Source organism: Trichosurus vulpecula, chromosome 1, assembly GCF_011100635.1.
Source record: "Trichosurus vulpecula isolate mTriVul1 chromosome 1, mTriVul1.pri, whole genome shotgun sequence".
NCBI lineage: Eukaryota > Metazoa > Chordata > Mammalia > Diprotodontia > Phalangeridae > Trichosurus > Trichosurus vulpecula.
In genome coordinates this window covers 506,384,925-506,409,245 of record NC_050573.1, presented here as the reverse complement: position 1 = coordinate 506,409,245, position 24,321 = coordinate 506,384,925, and the positions used below count along the sequence as shown (strand labels likewise).

At 37.0% G+C, this 24,321-nt stretch overlaps 1 protein-coding gene across 1 annotated transcript in view; it reads right to left on the bottom strand.

The window, feature by feature from the left end:
* HSD17B4 (hydroxysteroid 17-beta dehydrogenase 4) overlaps window positions 1-24,321 on the bottom strand; it is a 143,558-nt gene that overhangs the window by 57,705 nt on the left and 61,532 nt on the right. Inside the window, exons 10-13 of the mRNA XM_036740782.1 lie at window positions 20,642-20,666; window positions 19,016-19,144; window positions 3,876-3,979; window positions 1,653-1,889 (exon numbers count right to left, since the gene is read on the bottom strand). Coding sequence (XP_036596677.1) covers window positions 1,653-1,889; window positions 3,876-3,979; window positions 19,016-19,144; window positions 20,642-20,666 — 495 coding nt within the window. The remainder of the gene's footprint in view (window positions 1-1,652; window positions 1,890-3,875; window positions 3,980-19,015; window positions 19,145-20,641; window positions 20,667-24,321) is intronic.

The window sequence follows — 24,321 nt, the reverse complement described above, 5'->3', positions numbered from 1 at the left end:
CTTTTCCTTTGTTAATTATTTCTTATTCTTCGGGTATATAGCTTGCTTCATACGCATGTGTCTGCATGCTGTCTCCCCCTGGTAGACTGTATGATCCTTAAGGGCAGGAACTATCTTTTGCCTCTTTTTGTATCCCTAGCACTTAGCATAATGCTTAGCACGTAGCATAAGCACATAGTAGGTGCTTAATAAATATCGATTGATTAATGGATGGATTGAAAGTGGTTAAAGATAGACTCAGTGGTTTAGGGCAGAAGTTCTTAACTTTTTTTGTGTCATTCACTACCCTCTAGTAGTCTGGTGAAGCCCATGGAGCCCTTTTCACATTGTTTTTATATGCATAAAATAAAATCCATAGGATTATAAAGGAAATCAATACACATTGAAATACAATGATCATTTTTTTTTAAAGTTTAGAGACCACATGTTGAGAACATCTGGTTTAAGGTCTAGTCACCAATGAGGTTTTCTAAGATTGTATAAACAGCTTGTTGTTTCCAGTCATTTGCTGTCAGTCTGTTCTTCCTGGAGGCAGTTTCTAAATTTAAGCTTTAGTTTGGGATAAATTAAAGCTTCATTATGTCAATCTTAAATTACTAGCCACATGAGTTGTTGCCACATGAGAGCCACAAAAGAGTTGCGATTTCCTTTGAGTTAGAAAATTGGGCTCTGAGATTACTTTGTCCCAAGTTAAAAGCATTTAAACATATGAAACAAAACAATTTGACCCAGTGGAAAGAACACCAGATTTAGAGTGAGAAAACATAGGTTCTCATCCTGGCTCTGCCACTTAGTACTTGTATGACACTGGACAAGTCATTTAACCTCTATGGGTCTTAGGGCCTCATCTTTAAAAAGAGAGGATCAGACTAGATGGTCTCTAAAGTCCCTTCCAGATCTAAATCTATTAACACTATAACTTTATGAACGATAAATTAAAATACTTCATTTCTACAAATCTGACTCTTACCAAGTTAAGCTGGGTCCTGAATAATAACAATAAAAGAGATACACATGAAAAAAATGCTGATGCATTTATGACACCAGCTACTTTAAAAGTGACATTAAAAATGCTTCCCAAAGGTCCCATGGTGTACTGGGAGATTTCTGGACTGGGAATCGAACCTGGGTTTGAAAACTGGTTGTCTCATTTCCTAGTCATTCAACCTGTCTGAGCCTCATTTTTTAAAAGCTGTTCAAGATATCCTCATATATTTTTCTTATTAAAACAGTATTCATTTTCTAAATGATCACTTATATATCTTACTCTGGAAAATACCATTAAAGCAGTGTAGAGGCAGCCTGGTAGGATGGCTGGAGCTGGCCTAGAACAGGGTCACTCTGGTTCAGTTCCCAACTCTGACACTTCCTGGCTCAATAACCCTTAGCCTCTTAGTGTTCTTGGCCACTCTAAAACTTCAAAGAAGTTACTGACCTGCACTGGTAAAGAATATCCTCACTGGGAACATCCTAAAGAAATCACAGGTCCAATAACTATCCCTATTCTGAATTAAAATAAAAAGACTTGCCAAGTCTTTATGTCTGAAATACTACAAGGTACTTTGCAAAAACAAAATGTACATGGAAATAAAAAAGGTATTGTTCTCACCCACAAAGGAAAAAAGCCAATAAATGTTTCTCAAAATACATACCTTTGCAAAGTTTACATTAAGTCCTGGAACGTCTGAGAGTCCTCCTCCCATCATAGATTTCTGAGCTGCGATGACGCCAAAGGTAGGTAAGCAGGAGAAATCTGAGCTTCCCTCATAAAGAAATTTTAAGTTTTCTGGATTCTTAATTGATGCACCCACTCCAAGGGCATACATAATAGCTTCAAGTTCGGTATAAGAAAAGGTCTGCTGCGGCAGCTTATAGCCAATTACTCTATTCTGTGAATAAAATTTGGGTTTTTTATTATTTTACTTAATAGTCATTATTTTACCTTATAAGAACTCAAATTTTCCTTTGGAAAAAAAAATCACAAGATGGAATCCCATCTTAATTCATTTGAAGGGGTGTTATCATAGCTTTATCACATTTGACTTGTTATTTACAATGGGTTCTTTTGCTATGGGGTACATGTACATGCGCATGCACATGCCTGTGTGAGTGTGTGTGTATATATGTTTGCGAGAGAAAGATGGAAAGGAAGGGAAGAAAGTGCTGTTTATATGGACAGATGCCTTTTTTTGGTGGAGGAAAGAGGAGGGCTTCTTTGTTCCTGGTCATAAAAAGATCAAGCTCAAGATTCATCTGATTTTCACCTCTTTTTCCCCCTAGCTTTGATGATTATTGCTCTCTCTAGCCTCTATCACAGCAGTCCAGAAATACAGTGCTAAGACCAGCTATGGAACTAGCTTTATTTAGAATTAACATAACAATGTTTATTAAAGCAAGATTAAGTTTAGTTATATGTCTGAATAATGTCTATGTAACATGATTGACTAGACTGCAATCATCTTTAGTGTTGATAATTCTAAGCTTAACTTTTAGTATATGAATGTCACACAGATGTTACTTCTGACTCATTTTCTATTAGCGGTCAACCTTGGGTTGATTTTTTTTGCTTTTCAATCATGTACAATCTAATATAAAATAAATTTTGAAAACTTCCCATCTTATGTGGCTTAAATAATAATGTTTTTAATTTAACATGTTTGTCCCTGATTACAAAATATCACAGTATCCTAAAAATCCCTGAATGTCTGACTTTTTGGTAATGAGGCCATAAAAACAAGAGCAAAATATAAAAATGACAAGAGAAAAGTATAGAATATACACCAGCTGATAGCTGCATTTCTTTGGAAATGGTGACAGAGTGAGAAGTTAGTGGTCATGCTATAAATCTTCAGAATATATAACACTGAAAGTTTTCCAAAATAATATATGAAGATGCCTTCTAAAAATAGAAATAGGACAAATGAATAGTTTTTAAAAGAAAGTAAAACATTTCTAATATTCCAAGTTGAGAAGTTAACATCTAATACAATGATTATACAGGATTCTTAATAGGTACTGTGCAAACATTTATTTAATTGTGCCAAAGGCAAAAAGTAAAAGTGTCATCCTTTGTTTCTGATTATCTTACTTAGAATTTGACTAACATTGAGTATTTCTCTCATTAAGATATAGTCATTTTTTTCTTATACTAGTTCACAGTCAATTTTAAAAATAATTCATTTCCTGATAAGGAAATGTTTGAAATTGTGTGCATTAAAAACTGAACTTGGCCAAATCTAAACATTTCAACACATATGGCCAAATTACCTTGTGGGGGCAGAGGTGGGGGAAGGAGGGAAGGTAAGCAGGTGGGTTACAGACTCCAGAGCAAATCACACACACTGTGCCTTTGCCTCTTTGGAAGAAGTATCAGGGCCCACACAATGGACCTTATTCACTATACTGTAGGAATAGCTCTGCACTGGATCATCCCCAAGGAATTACTTTCATCAGCCAGGACTGGGGTAGAGCCTAAGGCCCTGAAAACTACCAGTTAACCACTGAGCCCCATATTAGAGGAGATGAGATAAGCAATAAAGAAGGGAGAAGAAAATATTATTTGAGGCACAACAGCCAAAGATACATCATTCATTTGCATCTTAGAGAGAGAAGCAAGGAGAAGATAAAAGGAAAAAAGATAAAGAAGAATTAAGTTAGACAGCCTCTTATGTATAAGAGCTCATTGTGAATTTGGTCAATGTCACCTGTTTCCACATTCTAACATATCAAAGTCAAAGGTAAATGACTCTTGTTTAAACTATTCAGGCACCTAGCTTCTTTCAACTATTACAGATAAATGAAAGTTGACAATATCTACCAAAAAAAAAAAAGGCACCAGAGAAGACAGTTGCTTTAGCATTATTCCCTCTACTTACAAATCTTGAAGTGGTCTCTGATACAGCATGACTTGTATGACTCATGGAAATGTCTTCCTGAGAGTCTATTTTATTCAGGACTTCAATCATACCTGCAGTTGACTCTAAAATAAACAGAAATTAAGGACAACATTTAACATCTCTAAAAATATTTCTTGAGTCAAAGAAAAACCTATAATAAATGCCTGACACTAAGAAAATGGTTCACAGAGCTTGCAGCTCAAATTTGAAGAGGCTTAAATTTAGTCAATTACAACCACAAATAATTTGGTGTCATTTTACATACCTATTATACAGTCACATAAATCAATGACAAATTGCCTACATTTCTCTCTTTACAAATAATATTGATGGAAGTATTTTGTGAATAGAAGCAAGAAGTGGTTTCCCCTGCTCAGTAAAAGTCTTCTCTTACCACATGACTTCTCTTTATTGGTAAAGCTCCTCTCCTACCACATACACTCTAACCAGCTGAGAGGGCTCCGACTAGAGTTGGAAATAATCTTTGCAAACAGGTTGTGCAGGCCTGACCTAGGGCTTAACATGTAGAATGTATAGTAGTAAACTGTTGTCAGTGAATTAATTGATTGTATTTTCTAGGAAGGAAAGGGAGAGAAAATTCCCAGGCAGAACCTAGAAGAGCTTTAGTATAGCTCTTCTAGTGAATGGTTTTTCCTGTCTAGTCTCTACTCACCTTCAATACAATTCACAGTAAAACAGAAACAACCAAAAGTTTATAATCATATATAATTATAATATCCTTTACCAACGAGTCAGAGCATATCTCCTGCCAGAAGAGGCCAGAGTACATGAAGCTCCATGGGAAGTATCTCAGTCTCACAGATCATATGAGCTCAATCTCATTACTACCACTATATCCTTATAATTATCTTAATGTTCATTTCATAGTACTCATCATCCCTTGACCTCTCGGCTGTTTCTTACACTACTGACCACAGTCTATTGCTAGATTGGGAGGAATTCTAGACCTGGGCCATTCTCAGGGACTAGATTTGAAGGGCCCCTTGTTCTGGAATCTATTGCCAAGTACAAAAAAAATATTCTGCCCTAACAGAGCCATGTGAGGAAAATACCACTGTTTCAATCCTTTCAGCAAGGTAGGTAGCAGAAAGGTGGTCAAAGGCTGCCACATATAGGAGAGAAACCTACCCTACCCTATACCTATCATCACTGTCTCAGTAATGCTTTAGCCCTTAATCATTAAGCATCCAGGTAGGAAGGAGTCCTGGCTGATATCTAAGTCCCTACACCAGCACCCACTGCACTATTCTCCTTCAAAATATAGAATGCCTCAGTAAAATCCCAATTTCTCAGAGAAACTGTACTTGGAGGCCTCCTCAACAGAACCTAGAGGCTGTACTCTGCCTACTCTGCATTGCTTCACCAAGAAAAACAAGAACACTCAGACACCAGGCTTCTCACCCTCAAGACCAAGCCCAACCAGAAGCTAAGTTCACATTTCTTGGCCATGGTATCTTAATGATAAAAATAAAAATAGTTCATATTTGTATATAAGTGTCTGAGGGAGAATTTAAATCCAAGTGTTCCTAAATCTAAAAGCTGAGCATTCTACAAATTATACCACAACACCTTTCATCTGTTGGGTGAACATCACCTCCCACTCTTGGGAGTGAAGCAAAGGAACTAGCCCTTGTTTCTACTTTCCCCCTTTTCTAATCCATCCTTCATGCAGCTCCCAAAATAATCAGGGCCTCTGCTCAAAAACCTTCAGGGGCTCATCTATTGCCTCCAGGATAAAAATACAAACTTTGTAGTTCACATACAGATACAAAGTCTGTAATTTAAAGTCATCAATACATAATTTTACTTTATCCAATTAATGTTTGGTCTGACACAAAATATTTCGAATGTCACAACAAATCTGGATACATACTTAAGCTCATGGCAAATAGTACAGGGCAAATGCCAAGAAATTGGTTACCTTTAAGTGCAAAATGTAAGCATCTATTTAAAGAATGCATCTACAATAAATACATAAAAATAACTAAATACAGAAAATAAGAGCAATAAAAAGTACCAAAATCTTTCTAGGAAAGGCGATCAGTTCTCTGTTAATTCTTGATTAAAAATAAGCACCCTACAATTAATAGTTTTAAAAAATTCACACACACACACACACACACACACTCCTTATATTTTCTCACCCACTGGATATATTCTATATCAACGGTGTCAAATTCAAATAAAAACCAGGCCACTAAACCAAAGGTGTCAAACATGTGGCACATAGGCTGCAATAAGGCCCAAACCAGATTAAAATGTAATTGAGAAACATTTAACAAAATAAATAAAAATATAATAAAATGTAGATAATGTTAATGTAAGGTTTTCTAAATTAACACATACCTGCAGAGATCTTTATGTATGGTTTAGTGGCACCTTCCCCCTTTCTATTTGAGTTTGACATCACTGCACTAAACCATACATAAGGATTCCTGGGGGCCACATATTGACTTGAAGAATCACATATTAATATTACCTATGTTTTATAGTATTTTTATTTATTTTGTTAAATACATTTCACAATTACAGTCAATCTGGTTTGGGCCACAGGTGGGAGTATTATAGGGACACACGTTTGATACCTCTGCTCTACATGACTGCTTCTTCTGATAACACCATGAGTTTTCTCATAAGATGGCAGTATTTTGGATTAAATTTTAAAAAGACAACACAGGTTCGTTGCCAGGATCCTGCCTCCAAAAGCCACCACAATCAGTGAGCACCATCGTACATTGTACTCCTCTCATGCCTGATGCTGGGACACTATTTGGTACTTTGATCTTTTGTCAGCTCTGGACGTGATGCTGAATGCAGATCCTTGAAAGATTCAGTCACACTGGCAGCTACCATATTCTTGCAATCTAAAATCACAAGGTCTGGCCAAAGTGTCTCCAAAGACCTAGAACTATTAATATTAAGTTCATCAGAATTTTATTGGTCTCCGGCACTCTGCTTTTAACAGCTGAATTAAAATAGCATCAGGCCTTTAGGTCACAGTACCACTCAGGTTATCATGGCATAAGACGTAAGGAAACATTTCAATTTTTGCCCTACACCAATAGCTGTGCTTGTTTCCTGAGCCAGATCTCTTTGCACCATTTAAAGGTACATATAGTCCAAACTTGCTCTGTGCATAAAATGCTAGTCAGCAAACAGGAGAGAGGATTCTGATTTGTATCTAAAATTTTTTTTAGGTTTGAGGCCAAAGCAATGGAGATAACTGAATATGCCTTGTCTGGAAATGATAAATGTTGGAGGGGATATAGAAAAATTTGGATACTAATGCACTATTGATGGAGTTGCAAACTGATCCAACCATTCGAGAGAGCAATTTGGAACTCTGCCCAAAGGGCTATAGAATTGTGCATACTCTTTGATCCTGCAATACCACTACTAGGTCTGTATCACAAAGAGATTACAAAATGGGGGGAGGAAAACTATTTATACAAAAATATTTATATCAGCTCTTTTTATGAGGGTAAAGAACTGGAAATTGAGGAGATGCCCATCAATTGGTAAGTGATTGCAATGGCAATGGATTATTACTGTGCTATAAGAAATAATGAACAAGTGGATTGCAGAAAAAAGCTGGAAAGACATCCATGAACTGATGCAAAGTGAGGTGAACAGAATGAGGAGAACACTGTACACAGTAATGGCAATATGATCCAAGACAACTGCAAAGGACAAATGATGAAAAAAAATGCTATCCACTTCCAGAGAAAGAACTGAGGTAGTCTAGATGCAGATCAAAACATACTATTTTTCACTTTCCATATTTTTTCATGCTTCTTTTTCATTTGGGTCTGTGTCTTCTTTCACAACATGACTAATATAGTAATATGTTTTACATGATTGAACATGTATAATCTATATCAAAATGCTAACTGTCTTAAAGAGAAGGGAAGTGAGAAAGAGAAAAAATTTGAAACTCAAAAAAAAATTTTAATGTTGAAAACTTTCTTTATGTGTAACCAGGGGAGAATAAAAAAAAATTTAAGAATATGCCTTGTCCCATTATGGTTGTAAAACTGATGTGAGAATCTGCTTTAGAAGACTTCAGTCCCTTAAGGAGTCATTAAACAGTGACTAAAATTCTGTTGGTTGCCTTCCAGTTAATCTTTATTTAAGTGGCCAGCCAACAGAAAGTCACAACCATACACACTGGATAAAACTGCACCCTCATTCCCTAACTCCCAATTATATAGAGCCATTCAAGTATTCGGCAAAGTCTTTTGACTGTTAGGGTGTGCCTAATTCTATGTCTAACTATGTCACTGAGGAAATGGTAGGAGAATTTACCATGTCTGTTGAGGTTAGTAACCTAACCCCATGAACCAAATGCTCAAGGTCCACCACTCTTATTAATCACTCTATCATTAGTGTAATACCTTGATTTTGGACTTTAAATCAAATAAGGACTTTCTATGTGTCTTAGAATCTGAGGGGAAATCGTCTATACCAACCATTTTTCTATGACCTTAGTAAATGCCTGGCTAGCTAGTTAAATATGACTAATAATCACTGGGGGGAGAAACACACTCACGGGGGTTCATGAGCTAGAAAAACTACTCCCTAAGCCCTAAGGGTCTCCTAAAAACTGAGGAGAAAAGTAGAAGCTCGCCTCTGGAATCGGACTGCCAGTGTAAGCAGGAGTTTGGTTGAAGGAGCCCTAGAGCCTACACTATGTAAATTTCAAGGTTAAGATTTTTTTTTAAATGGACTTAGGGGCAACTTCATCGTACTCCCACAGACACATCAATATTTGAGGTAAAGCCATCGTTACCCTGAATAGAAAACATTGCTCAGATACAGTCTTTTTTTTTTAATTATTATTTATTTATTTAATACTTTTAGTTTTCAGCATTGATTTCCACAAGAGTTTGAATTACAAATTTTCTCCCCATTTCTACCCTCCCCCCCACTCCAAGATGGCATATATTCGGACTGCCCCGTTCCCCAATCAGCCCTTCCTTCTGTCACTCCACTCCTCCCCATCCCCTTTTCCCTTGCTTTCTTGTACAGCAAGATAGATTTCTATGCCCCATTGGCTGTATATCTTATTTCCTAGTTGCATGCAAAAACTTTTTTTTTGAACATCTGCTTTTAAACTTTGAGTTCCAAATTCTCTCCCCTCTTCCCTCCCCACCCACCCCCCTCTAAGAAGGCAAGCAATTCAACATAGGCCACATGTGAATCATTATGCAAAAACCTTCCATAATACTGACGTTGCGAGAGACTAACTATATTTTGCTCCTTCCTAACCTATCCTCCTTTATTCAATTTTCTCCCTTGACCCTGTCCCTTTTCAAAAGTGTTTGCTTTTGATTACCTCCTCCCCCTAACTGCCCTCCCTTCTATTGTCCCCCCTTTTTCATCTCCTTCCTCCTTCTTTCCTGTGGGGTAAGATACCCAATTGAGTGTGTATATTATTCCCTCTTCAGGTCAAATCCGACGAGAACAAGATTCACTCATTCCCCCTCCCCTGCCCCCTCTTCCCTTCCTACAGAACTGCTTTTTCTTGCCACTTTTATGTGAGATAATTTACCCCAATCTCTCTCCCTTTCTCCCTCTCTCAATATATTCCTCTCTAATCGCTTAATTTGATCTCATTTTTTAAGATATTATCCCTTTATATTCAACTCACCCTGTGCCCTCTGTCTATATACATACATACATACATATATATATATATATATGTGTATGTATATATATATATATATGTATGTATGTATGTATATTTCCTTCAGCTACCCTAATACTGAGGTCTCCTGAATTACACACATCATCTTTCCATGTAGGAATGTAAACAAAACAGTTCAACTTTAGTAAGTCCCTTATGATTTCTCTTTCTTGTTTGCCTTTTCATGTTTCTCTTGATTCTCGTGTTTGAAAGTCAAATTTTCTATTCAGCTCTGGTCTTTTCACTGAGAAAGCTTGAAAATCCTCTATTTTATTGAAAATCCATATTTTTCCTTGGAGCATGATACTCAGTTTTTCTGGGTAGGTGATTCTTGGTTTTTAATCCTAGCTCCATTGATCTCCGGAATATCCTATTCCAAGCCTTTCAATCACTTAATGTAGAAGCTGCTAGATCTTGTGTTATCCTGATTGTATTTCCACAATCCTCAAATTATTTCTTTCTGGTTGCTTGCAGTATTTTCTCCTTGATTTGGGAGCTCTGGAATTTGGTGACAATATTTCTAGGAGTTTTCTTTTAGGGATCTTTTTCAGGAGGCGATTGGTGGATTCTTTCAATTTCTATTTTACCCTCCAGCTCTAGAATATCAGGGCAGTTCTCCTTGATAATTTCTTGAAAGATGATATCTAGGTTCTTCTTTTGATCATGGCTTTCAGGTAGTCGAATAATTTTTAAATTATCTCTCCTGGATCTATTTTCCAGGTCAGTGGTTTTTCCAATGAGATATTTTACATTGTCTTCCATTTTTTTATTCCTTTGGTTCTGTTTTATAATATCTTGATTTCTCATCAAGTCACTGGCTTCCACTTGCTCCAATCTAATTTTTAAGGTAGTATTTTCTTCAGTGATCTTTTGGACCTCCTTTTCCATTTGGCTAATTCTGCCTTTCAGGGCATTCTTCTCCTCATTGGCTTTTTGGAGTTCTTTTGCCATTCAAGTTAAGTCTATTTTTTAAGGTGTTACTTTCTTCAGTATTTTGGGGGGGTCCTCTTTAGCAAGTCATTGACTTGTTTTTCATGGTTTTCTTTCATCGCTCATTTCTCTTCCCAATTTTTCTTCTACTTCTCTTTCTTGCTTTTCCAAATCCTTTTTGAGCTCTTCCATGGCCTGAGACCAGTTCATGTTTTTCTTGGAGGCTTTTGATGTAGGCTCTTTGACTTTGTTGACTTCTTCTGGCTGTATGTTTTGGTCTTATTTGTCACCAAAAAAAGATTCCAAAGTCTGAGTCTGAATCTGAGTCCATTTTCATTGCCTGTTCATGTTCCCAGCCAACTTCTTGACCCTTGAGCTTTTTGTTGGGATATGACTGCTTGTAGAGTAGTTAGTACTTTGTCCCAAGCTTGAGGGGCTGTGCTGTTGTTTTCAGAGCTATTTCTACACAGCAAGCTCTGCCACACCAGCGCTCCTCCTCCCCCAAGAACTGTCAACCCGGACCCTGACTCAGACCTAAACAGCTCTGCACTCTTGCTCTGATCTGCCACTTAATTCCTCCCACCAAGTGAGCCTGGGGCCAGAAGCAACTGCAGCTGTAGCTCTGTAAGCAGCCTCAGAGCTGCATCACCTCCGCTGCCCGTCGGGGCGGTGGCCCACCACGAACTCCTTTCACTCTGTCCCCACAGTTTTTCCCACTAACCTTCTCTGTTGTCTTTGGTGTTTGTGGGTTGAAAAGTCTGGTAACTGCCACAGCTCACTGATTCAGGGCACTACGGCTTGTTCCGCCCAGCTCCCGGTCTAGTTGGTCCGGGCATGGCCCACACTGGGCTCTGCTCCACTCCACTCCCAGCCCGTGCCATAGACCTTGCCCAGCAACCATCCAGGCTGTCCTGGGCTGGGGTCCTGCTTCCCTCTGCTATTCTGTGGGTTCTGCAGTTCTAGAATTTGTTCAGAGCCATTTTTATAGGTGTTTGAAGGGTTGTGGGGGAGAGCTTTCCAGCCACCATCTTGGCTCCACCCACCCCCCAGATACAGTCTTTAAATGTAAATACAGTCCTTGTCACATAAACTGGCTTATTTTGGTGCCAACCAAATGATATTAAGTGGCATAGAGCTTCCAAATCCTTTTTCTCACATTCAAATAGGTCTCTCTACATATATTCCTTATCTGTCTCACAATGATGTACTACAACAGAAAATTGTGTTCACCATAGCCATCCGCTGGCATAAAATCCTTCTGGTACTTGCTGTTGCATCCATTTCTAATAATCCAGTCCTCTAACCATTTAGCAAAATCTGAGGTACAAACTTTTGCCACATTATACCTAATGATATGGGTCTTCACTTGGATGACAAGTTCTTATCTTTATTATAAATTTTTAGATATTAGAAAGGTGCCCCCTAGGACATAATTATATCTGTGGAAGATATTAGAAATTAGAGTAAAAATATGTTTCCTTGTACAATCTTTTTGTACACATTGCCACCAAACTGGTTATTCGCTTGTTTACTAATTGGGAACACCTTAATTCACAAAGGCCAACCCCAATTTCTAGAATGGGCAACTAGGTGATGCATATCTAGTGGACAGACCACCGAGTCTGAAGTCAGGAAGATGAGTCTTGCCTCAGTGTCCTCATCTGCAAAATAAACAGGAGAAGGAAATGGCAAACCACTCTAGTGTCTTTGCCAAAAAACCAAGATAACCCCAACTGGGGTAATGAAGAGTCAGACACAACTGAAAAACTTGTCTAGAATATACTATTTCCTCACCTCTGCCTTTCAGAATTCTTATCTCCTTTAAAGTAAAGCTCAGCTGATACCTCATTCATGTAGCCTTCCCTGAACCTCATATCACTCCCCTCCCCAACTGAAAGTTCTCCCTCCTTAAATATGCCAAGGTAATTTTGTCTGAATCTCTGCATTGATCCCATCATAGTCCCCACCTCAAACCAATAGAACTTAAATTCTTTGAGGGGAGAAATTGTTTATATTTTGTATGTGTGTATACAGCACACACACACACGAGCCCAATACTTGCCCATAGTAGATGTTTAATAAATATTTGTTAAATAGAATTATTTTTATTATATAATTGTTTTGTAATGGATTGTACTTTCCTTTTTCAAAATGAACCAGAAGAACTAATATTTATTTTTCATCCTTATTTGAATCCTTTTAATTTTGGAGATTCTGATTCCATATTTTTTGTTTTTGACAATATGCCTTATCCACAAGTGAACATGATTGTGTAAGCTCAAAAGAGCTTTATGAGTCCTTGAAACATCCCTTACGAAGTACAGTGATTAACAGAAGTAAATGAAAAATGAAAAGGGATATTAGAATTTGGCATTCTGTCCTATCTGAGCATTCTAGCATCTTTCTAATAAAGTCATAAAATCAAATTGTGGGGATTAGGTGCATTGGCCTGTCCTGATTTTGTGTATTGTGCTTCTACAATGCTCAACCTAACTAACAGACATTACCACACATGTCGCTGCCTTGCTGAGTTACCTATTCCAAAGAATAAAGCAGAATAGGTCAGTTCACTCAGACCAAGTATACTTATCATATAAGTTCAAAGCACAGCCCAAACAAGGCAGATGAGAAGACGCCCTTCCCCACTCTTTGCAGAGGCAGGAAGTGTATGGTTGTGAAATAGTCCATGTTTTCACAACTGTTTTCAATACATTGATTAGATTTTTTTCTTCTCTTCCTGTTCTTTTTTAATTTGAAAACTTATTTGTTATATAAGATGGCTCTCTGGGAGAAGGCGGAGATATGGAGAGAAATTCTAGCAATGTAAAAGGAAACTATATCAATAATTTTAAAAAAAAGAATTACTTCGTTTGATTCCACTCAACAAATATTAAGTGCCAAATATGTGGAGTGTACCATGCTAAATGCTGGGAAACATAAAACAGTCCCTGTTCTCATGAAGCATGAGAATGGATATATTTGAGAAAAATAAAATACCAAAGACTAATGACTTCTACTTCTTTTTTTAGTAAGAAGTGGAACAAGTTGCTCCAATAAAGGTATATTCACTGTCAAATTAACCATACAGAAGTAACAGTTTACTTGGGATATCAAATTTTAAAAACCACAAAACATCTTGGGCAATATCTCAAATAATGTTTGGCAAAAAAAATTTAAATCCTAAGAACAGTCTGGTCATTAAAAAATCCTCAAATTAATATATAACTATTAATCATTTCTCAACTCTAATCATTTACATTATTTAAAATGGCAAATGCCTCAACTAATTGGTATTTTCAATAATTATACATAATAGTTTAGCATATAATTGCTTATCACAGCATAAATTACTTAAATTAATGTTGCTAATAATTTTTAATGAAATCTTCTGGGAGAGTATGAACTGCTGATATAGAAGGTAGCTTTTCATTTGAAATGTACATGCAGTAATTTCCTTTGTATAACAATTCAATGCTTTACGGGACTAAAGGAGAATTTTCACATCAAAAGAAACCCACTAATGCATTTCTTTATGCTTTCCCTCATACCATTTCTTAACTCTGATAGATTACTACTAATTATAGGCTATCTTCATCTCCTATATCAAAATACAGAATGAATCTGTAATGCCACATATGTAATGTGTCATAATCATTTTAACATTTCAATAAGAAAAGGCAAAAAAGTAGTTTTCAAGGAAAATTCAATAAGATTGAGAAATTATGTTTAGAAATAGGAGAAAAACTTTTCAGACATTTATGTTCTTCTAACAAACATGCAGTTATTAATGAAAGAAGGGTGAAATAGAGAAAATTCTGCAGAAAAATGACTGATTAAAGCTTTTCCCTCGAAAAGTCCATCTCTCATATACTATTGAAAATCTGGATTATCAAAGTATGGATTATGCTAAAAAGAGGGCCACCAATTGTATTTATGTTCTGCAAAAATGTCCAAAAATAGTTCAAAAAGTATTTGAGTCCCTGTATATAGCAGTATGTTAGATGCCAGATGAAAAAAAGCAACTAAAACACATGGCTGCTATCATCAGAAAGCTAAGGGTTGAGAGGAAATATTCTTATAAAACAGCTATGAGCATTTACATCGAATTTTAAGGTTTTACAAAGTGCTTTTACAAGTATCATCTCATTTCATCTTCACAACAACACTGAGAGGTAGGCTCTATTATCTCCATTTTACAGATGAGAAAACTGAGGCAGACAGGTTAAGTGATGTGCCTAGGGTCACATAGCTAGCAAATGTCTCAGGCCAGATTTGAAATCAAGATTTCCTGATTCCAGGTCCAGCACTCTATTCATTGTGCCACCTAGACAACAGATAATCATATCACTTTCGGGTTTACAAAGTTGAGTTATTACCCACATTTTACAGAAGAGGAAATTGAGGGTCAGAGAGATGAGAGAGAAATGTTAGAGTCAGAACTTAAAACCACATGTTCTGATCATACAATATTTGATTCAAGTTTATTACAAATTGATAAAATAGTTATGGAAGACAAAATTTTTAAATGACCAAATATCATACCTAATAAAATATCAAAGCCTACAACTGATAGGAGAAAAAAATATTTTTAAAGTCATTTAAAATATTTTAGCAGCACTGACTGAACTGTCTTCTCTTCTTAAAATCTTCATATATATGCTAGTAAGTGTAGAGAGCTTTATCTACACATTGGTGAATCTTCATGCTCATATTCTTATACAATGAACCAAGTATAGTTGGATGACCTGGGGCATTATCTAAAATCAGTAATGCTTTAAACACAATATTATTGTCCTTGCAATATTTTTCAACAGTTGGGCAAAAAAAAATTGAAAAAAACAAACCAGTCTTCAAGAAACAGCTTCAGGCACCTATGCTGTCTTATCTGACTGCCAAAGAACTGGAAGTAATCAATGGTTGTAGCCTCTCAGAGCATAAGGAATTTGAGACCAATAGATAAGCATTGGTTTTAATTTAAAATCTCCTTCTGGATTACCTCCAAAAAAAAGTATTAGGTGATCCTTTGACACTTTAAATTTAGGTTGAGTATATTCTTTCTTAGAAATATAAATTCCAGAAGGTGTCTTTGTCCATAACAACCCTATTTCATCCACATTAAAAATTTCTTAATCAGCATATCCATCTTTTTCTATTACTTTCTTCAAAATATTAGGCTATTTAGCGGCCATGACCTCACATCTGCACTGGCTCCCTCTCTGGTAATTTTAACATTATGCAACTAAACTTGATTTTTTGAAGCAATCGAACTGATGCTTACAGTACAATTTTCTTCACTATTCACTTCGGTTTTATTTTCTCTGACTGCCTTAAATGAATTCGAAGCTTCAGCCTGAACCACTGCTCTACTAAGAGGAATGTGTCTTTGACTGCAGCTTTCAATCCATATAGCTAAAAGATGGTCCATTTCTATCACTGTAACACTTCTATTCCTTATTCTGTTTACAAACCACAAACTTTTATTTTGCCAGAATGTTGTATGTTTTGTTGCACAGATCTAGCCAATCCAACAGTTCACCTTATTTTAGAGTTACTATAATCATATTCATACCATTCAATTACATCAAATTTTTGTCCTAATGTAAGAACAAGCCTCTTATATTCTGTGCCTGCAGTATTTCCATCTGAAATATTCTTACTTTTATCCATTTTGTTAGGGGCTCTTTAAAAACAAAACAAACAACAACTGTTGGTAACAGCATATGCAGCAGCACATCAATGTCCACACTCAGTGATAGGTAAGTGCAGAAAGACAACAAAGCAGCATGTTACAACTCTTGACTAGCTTACACGTCACATTATTTGAATTTTGGCTCACATTAAACGCAACCTGGCATCATTCTATACTTCGTACTAAATCTAATTTCACGTTATGGAAGCTCTCATTAATCACGACCTAGCTGTATTATCAAATCTCCACTCAGTTACTAAGGTTTTTTTGTTTCTTTTTTCAAATGAAAAGGGAGCTGGAAAGACATGTAAAGTATTCATCTGAGATCTATGAAGTTCTTTGCAGGCAATGGAAAAATAGATAAAAATGAACAAATGGAGGGGAAAACATGGAGTTTCTATATTAACTATCTGATATTGAAGTAATTTAGCGGAAGGAATGAATGGCACAGTAAGTAGAGTACCGGCCCTGGAGTCAGAAGGACCTGAGTTCAAATACAGCCTCAGACACTTGACACACTTACTAGCTGTGTGACCTTGGGCAGGTCATTTAATCCCAATTGCCCTGCCTTCCCCCCTCCAAAAAAAAAAAATGTGAATGCCCTGGGGGCAAGGACAGATTTCCTGACCTTTCTTTTTATCCTCAGTGCTTAGCACAGTGCCTGGCACACGGTTAAGTGCTTAATAAATGAATATTGACTTATTAAGAAATATACAAAAAAAGGACTTAACACCTAGAAATAAAAGTTAAGATAAATAATCACAATTTTCCTCACCTGTAAAATGAAGGGAATAATAACACTTCACAGGGTTACTGTGATGTTCAAATGATATAAAGTGAAATATTTTGCAAATCTTAAAGCACTATATTAATGTAAATTATTATTATTAGCTATTATGAGCTGGAAAACATCCAGGAGAAGACAACCAGGGGAGAGAGAAAGGCTTTGATTCCGTTGACCAGAATATAAGTATCTTCTTGAGGAAAAGGACTGTTTGATTCTTATTTTTATATCCCCAATGCCTAGCACAATGCTTTGCATATAGTACGTAATTAATGCATGTTAAATGAGTTAAAAGCCTAATGAAGATCACCTGAAAGAGGAGAGGATGTAACTTGGCCTAAAGAAAAAAAGACCGAAAGGAAGTTATGGAACCTATAATTAAGTATTTGGAGGGCTATCCAGTGGAAAAAGCAATTCTTTATGCTTGGTCCCAGACAGCAGAGGTCCTAAGATTCTGAGAAGAGAGAGGCTGATGATATCTAGAATATGCAGGTAAGACTTCCATCGAGAAAAGGTGAAACTGATCTGAACCTCAAAAAAAAAAACATTTGGAAAGGTAAAAAAATGAGGGGAGGGCTCCATAGGAAAGAGCAAAACAGCATGAACATGACAACAAAGATAAGAATAAAAATAGTGTAAGATAGATACTGGTCAAGCTGGAGTAGTGGGTTTGCACTCAGACGGAATAAGCCATGTTGTTCAGAACTTTGGAAAACATCCTGAAGAATCCAGATTTTATCCTGAAGACAAATCTGATGTCAAGGTACAGGGTGGACTGTAGTACAGAGAAACTAGCAGCAAGGAGATCAGTTAAAGGATAATTAATCACTCTGTTAAATGACAACGGCTTGACCTAGATTAGTAGAAGAGGAAATGAAATGAAGGGATGGATGAGAGAGAAGTTTTGAAAGCATAAACAAGGAGACTGTAGCAATTATGCAGATACAGGAGAAGGGGAAGGAAGATTCCAAGATGACTGTAAGATTTTGAACCTGAGTGACTGGGAATTTGATGGTGCCACTGCAGTTCTATCACTCCACAAACATCCATCAAATTCCTAGAGCATGCAAAGCACTATGATAAGCACTGAGAGATATATGAAGGGGAACAAGACACAGTTCCTGCCCTTAAATCACTTAAGAGGAAAAGCTGGCAAATACCCTCAAAAAGAATGCTGTAGTGGAAAGAGTGATGGACTTGGGGTAGGAAACACACAAGTTAGTATCTCATCTCTGACACTTGCTCTCTAACCGTGGGAAAATCATTTAACATCTCTCTGAGCTTCAGTTTGCTCATCAGTAATATTCATATGTATAATAATACCTGCAGGATCTACCTCACAAGGTTGCTGTAGGGCTCAAATAACATAACACTCAGGAAAGTGAAGAGCTATATATTAATATTTAGTTATTATTATATGCTACTATTTAATTCTAAAAATCTAACAATTAAATGCAAATGAAGTGTTAAAGCTCAATACTTTCAATCACCCAAAGGAGGAATTTATGAACAAAACTGGAAAACTAAAAACAGGAGCGATATAAGTAACATAAACTATCCTTTCTTGAGTCAGTTCTTCTTGTGTAGTAGAGATCACGGCAATAAAAGTTTAAATTAATAGCATGCCTGTAGAGTTGTAAGAGCTTACAAAGTAACTGCTACATCTAAAAACCATGTCTGAACTAATAATCCTTAAATCACAGCCAAAATGCTTTAGTAGAGGAGCCTAAGGAAAATCACATAGCAAATCTGTCCTAGACTCTGACATTCATAGCTGGACAATATACTTTACAAAAATCTTTTACTATCGACTAAAAGAGATTCATGTTAAGGACCTGGAGAGGAAAGTTCAATGGTTTTAACATTTATTGAAGTAGAAAACAGGCTCTTATAGAATTCATAAATCATTAAAATTAAAATAGAGGCTTATATCTCAACTAAGGACAACTCTTGTCTCTTCTTCAGTTCCCCGGCCTCAGTTTTATGGATGAAATAGTGATTCACTTTACCTTGGACAGTCTGAGGCCTGCTAGCATTGTCAAAGTCACAGATCTTCTCCCAATTAGCCTTCACAGCCTCCGGTGTCATTGGCTGATTTTTCTGCCTGACAATGGCACCAAGAGTTCGCTCCCAACGTACTAGTGAATAAAAGGAAAGACATCAAATCACAAAGTTTAAAACAGGCACCCAAAAAAAAGCAACTTACCTTCTTAAGAGTTCTTCATCTTAAAAGGACAAATATAAAAGATTTTTCCTAATATTGAAAAAGAATTAAAGTACATGCCTTTCTTAAAAGCTTAATTTCTTTATTTGTAAAATGCAAAAAATACAAAAAAATCTTTATCATCTCACCTGTCGAGGAAACCCAAGAGGACATCTTTTTTTTTATTCATTTAAATAAGAACATTTCTATTATATTGGTCTACATGGGCTCCTTCTTATCCTTCCCTTTCTTTTTCCAACAAGGCTTAGTTATCAAAAAGATGCTAATTCACAAGGTCACCAATGTTAATAAAAAATTCTGTGAAACAAGAATGCAACTTGCTTCTTCTGCTGAAAAATATCCAGAAGAAAAAATAACCATGAAGAATGCTGACTATTACTCGTAGTTCAACCTTGAGGGTCACTAGGCTGAAGATCTCTATAGTGTGAGACTAACAGAAATACCCATTTCTAAGGATTCCTAATTGCTAAAAATGCCAAACTTCTTAGTGTCATGCTTGGCTCTCCCTACTAAAATCAATGTTTTCAGAAATGGCCACAAGTACTGTAGTCACTTAGGATTCAGGTGTTAGAGACACATGAAATAATTTCAAGAGTTGGGATATGAGTCCCCTGTGTTGAAAATAACTGACCCTTGAAGGAAACAAATATCCATTTGTGCTTTTTACCTCTGAAGTATATCAAATTAGAAAATTAATTTTAATGCCAATAACACAAATCAAAAGTGAGACAGAAATGGAACTTTTCTAGAGCAGAGTAATTTGTTAAATCTGTCCTGGAATTGGGAAACTCAAGGCAAAACAGATTTAAGCTTGTACCAAACAGCTTAACTCAATCTTTGAAGGTTATCAACCAATGCTTCACAGTCCATGTCCTATCCTTTCGACGTTTTTTCATGCTTCAAGATCATATGAAACTCTAGGGAAAAGGTAGACTAACAGTGTATTCCCTTACCTCACTCAAGATTCCAGTCCAAAGTAATGCTGCTCTTTGCCACAGCCAAACTAGCTACCACATCCTTCCAATCCTGTTCCTAAGTATCAAGGGAGGAAAGTTTACCCAGAAGAGATAGAGATAGAGACCATTAAGCTGATCACGGTTCAAAAGAATGATGATCTAATCAGGGTACAAAGGACAGAGAGATCTCCATATGGACTAAGAGGAAGATGAAGAAAGAGAGAAACTCTAAATATGTCATGGAACTGGGGAACAATAAGTGACATTTAAGTGTTCTAAAAAGCTATGTTCACATAGGCATAGAAATGGTTAAAGCTGCATAAGGAAGGAAGGTATAAATTAGAGCTAGCCCTCAAAAGCTCCTAACAAACTTTCCATCATGCCATAAGTGGGGTCACATTTAGGTTTAAAATGCTGCAAACAATCACACAAACCAACAACTAAGAGGCACTTACATTTCCCAATCCAGCCTGCTCCAACCTGGAAAGAGAGAAAGAAAAAAATCATCATTAGCTGACTTAAAATCTTCCCTGGAAATTTTAAAATGAAGTCTAAACAATTATCTTCCTAGAATTGGCTTCTGCCTAGAGACAGGGATGAATGACTTAGTGCAGTAAAATCCAGTCTCACAATTTTATGACAATTCTATATTGTGAGCATATACACCAAACAAATGGAGAACACCATATAAAGCCCAGAATTTATTACAGGATTAATTATGTATTGTTATATATTGTTACTATTTATTATCACAACGTAAAATATCTGGAAAAAAAAAGATGGAGAACTGAATTTAGTAACTGAGGACAGAAAGAACCCCAGAGAATACTTACATAGAAAATCCTGATCTTAAATTAGTCTGAAGCCACTTCTTTCTGTGCTGAAAATCTATCAATATTTTCTATCTAAGCAAAGATGATATTTTAGAGAGGGAAAAGTCATCTGGGGGTAAACAGATGACGCTACTATATGTGGAAATGCTTTCTAAAAGAAAGTACAATAACAGTCAGGAAGCAGCAGAGTCCATTGTTCATTACACTGTGAGCTGTTCTTTGCCTGGTTTTGAAGCACACTGATCTTTGCTTTAATATGTGCATCTGATGCTTCATCAATAATGATGAAAACCAAACAGATGCAAATTGCAATGGTTCTAATAACCAGAACTGAGATTTCTTATACCCTCACAAGATACGATCTGAATGAAAGTAGGCAAAATATCTTGCTTCGGACTCTTTAAAAAAAGAAAGAAATCTGAGTAAAATTCACCCCAAGGGCCATAAAAATCACCAATTTCATAATCCACTCCAATACAAACATAACTGATCAATCAAAAATAATAATAATTAACATTTATATAGCATTTTAAAGTTTGACAAATGCCAAATATTTTCATATTTGAACCTCACAACAATCCAATGTGGTAAATGCTACTAATATCTTCACAGATGAAGAAAATGAGCACAAAGAGGTTAAGTGACTTGCCCAGGTCACACACTTAATAAGCATCAGAAGCAGGAGTCAAACTAAGGTCTTCTTGGCTCCAAGTATGGAACTAACGAAAACTACTACATCACCGAGCTACCAACATATTTAGTGAGTGCCTACTATGTGCCAGGCACAGTGCTGGGGATACAAAAATAAAAATGAAGCACTTCTTCTCCTCAATGAGCCTACATTCTACTAAAGGAGACAAATGCAAAGATAAGTACACAAATTCATATACAGTGGCAACTAGGTGATGCAATGGATAGAGCACCAGCCCTGGAGTCGGGAGGACTTGGGTTCAAATCAGGCCTCAGACACTCACTAGCTGCATGACTCTGGGCAAGCCACTCAACCTCAACTACTTCCCCACACCAAAAGAAAAAAAGAAAATTCATATAGAAAATCAATACAAGGTTTTTCCCAGTGTCCTCGGAAGGCAGATACAAACATTTGCAAGGGAGAGAGGGAAGGTGAGAGTGAAAGGAAAGGAAGCATCAGGAAAGGCTTCGATGACATTCCCAAGAAGCAGTGATCTAACCAACACTACCAGTACCCTCAAGACCATTCCTTTTGGAAAGCTCTAATTATTAGCATTTTCCAAAATCTTCTAGTGCTCTCCTCTTCAAGGTACTGTATATACTTGTGTGTGTGGTTTTTTCCTTGGTTAGAATATAAGCTCCCTGAAGTCAGGGACTACTTCAATTTTATCTTTGTATCTCCCAAAGTGCCTTGAACACAGTAGGCACTTAATAAACACTTGCTGGTTGAACGACCGATTAGGGAAATTCTTTTTACATCAAGTCTGGAAGATGCAAAAAAGGCTAATTTAGGCTTTATGTAATGAAAACTTCTTAACAACTATACAAAAGTGACTGCAGGGAACGGGTTCCTGCTTTTAAGAGGTCTTCGAGCTATGGTCAGATGGCCAGTTAAGGGTGATATAGAGGGGGTTCTTGTTCAGGTGTTGAATGGATTAGACAGCCTCCAAAGTCCCTTCCAACTCAGCTTCTGCAAGCATTTACAAAGTGCTCCTAGTTGTAAACTAGAGACAGAAAAAAGTCTAATACCTATTCTATAAAACAACTTTTCAAATACCTAAAGGTAGCTACCATATTTCCTCCATAAGTCTTCTCTAGGCTAAATGCCCTTCACCATTCCAGTGGTCCTCTTTTAGATATTCTCTCCCTTATCAAAGTTTTCCCTAAAATACGCCACCCAAAACTGAATACAGCACTACAAGGCAGAATACAAAAGGAATGTCAACAGTCAACACCATAATTTTGGACTTCAAACTTCTCTTAATGGCACATAGCCTCAATATAGCACTATTTTTTAAAAAAAACATAAGCATTTACTAAATGTTTACTAGGTGCCAGGCCTTATAGCTGTGCTAGTAGCTGAGAAAATAAGAGACAAAAATTAAATAGTCCCTATCCCAATCCTATCCTAACAAAACAATAAACAATATGCGCATATATAGGTGTGCATGAAACAGATACTAAGGAGATATAAGGCAACCTTGGATGGGATGCACAAGGACCTAGAGGTGGGGATGGGGGGAGAGGATGAGGAAAGGCTTCATGCTGGAGATAGTACTAAAGCTGAATGTTGAAGGGAACAAGGAATTCTAGTGGCACAGCTGAGAAGGAAGTACGTTCCAGGCATGGAAGACAGCTGGTGCAAAAGTACAGAAAACAGAAGATGGAATGTTATTGGTTTTGATGGGCTTCAGAGTGCAAAGGGAAGAGTGATGTGTAAGAAGGCTCAAAAAGGAGGATGCGGCCAAGTTGTAAAGAGCTTTAAAAGCCAAACAGAAGAGTTTAAATTTGATCCTGGAGATAACAACAAGGCACTAAGGTTTATTAAGAAATAACAAGGTCAGTTAGACCTACAACTTAGGAAAATCATTTTAGCAGCACTGTGGAGGACAGAATGGACTAGGAAGAGCTTAAGAGTCATAGAATCCATTTAGAAGGCTATTTCAATAGTCATGGAAAGAGGTGATATGGACCTGAATTAGGGTGGTGGTTGTCAGAGTAGAATGAAGGGAATCCACAGAAGAGACATTAAGTAGAAATAATAAGATTTGGCAACTGAATAAATATGTGGGATAAAAGTAAGGAGTATAACACCAAGGTAGTATGTAGGGAGTTAGTGCCGACCCCGGGGCTGCTCGGACCCTAGCTCTTGGCCTGTTTCCTGGGTAATACCAGATAGGCTTAGTAGGAGTTGGAACGGTAGGTGCCCGGAGGAAAGACTTCCATTCCTAGCAGCCCACCTAGCAGCACCCCCCTCCTGCTCTGATAGCCATCCTTTCTCATGCAGGCAGAGTCCATTCATCAAGGACTCACAAGCCCAGAAGGAGGAACACAGCTGGCCACTACCTAATGCTCTTGAACTAGTGCCTAACACAAACATGCTTTAATTAATGGGAATTTCTTGGATACTTTACAAGGGCATCCTGCCCCGTGCCTCACATAGCTCATACAGTATTGATACCAGTTTATATCCTGCCCGAGCCTTCCCATGCCTCTTCAGATACTGTAGAAAACAGCACTCCCCTCCTGTTCCCAGCCTTCCCTGTTACTGTAGAACAGCACTCCCCTTCTGTTCCCATACTCCTATGGAAACTACCTTACCACAGCCCTAG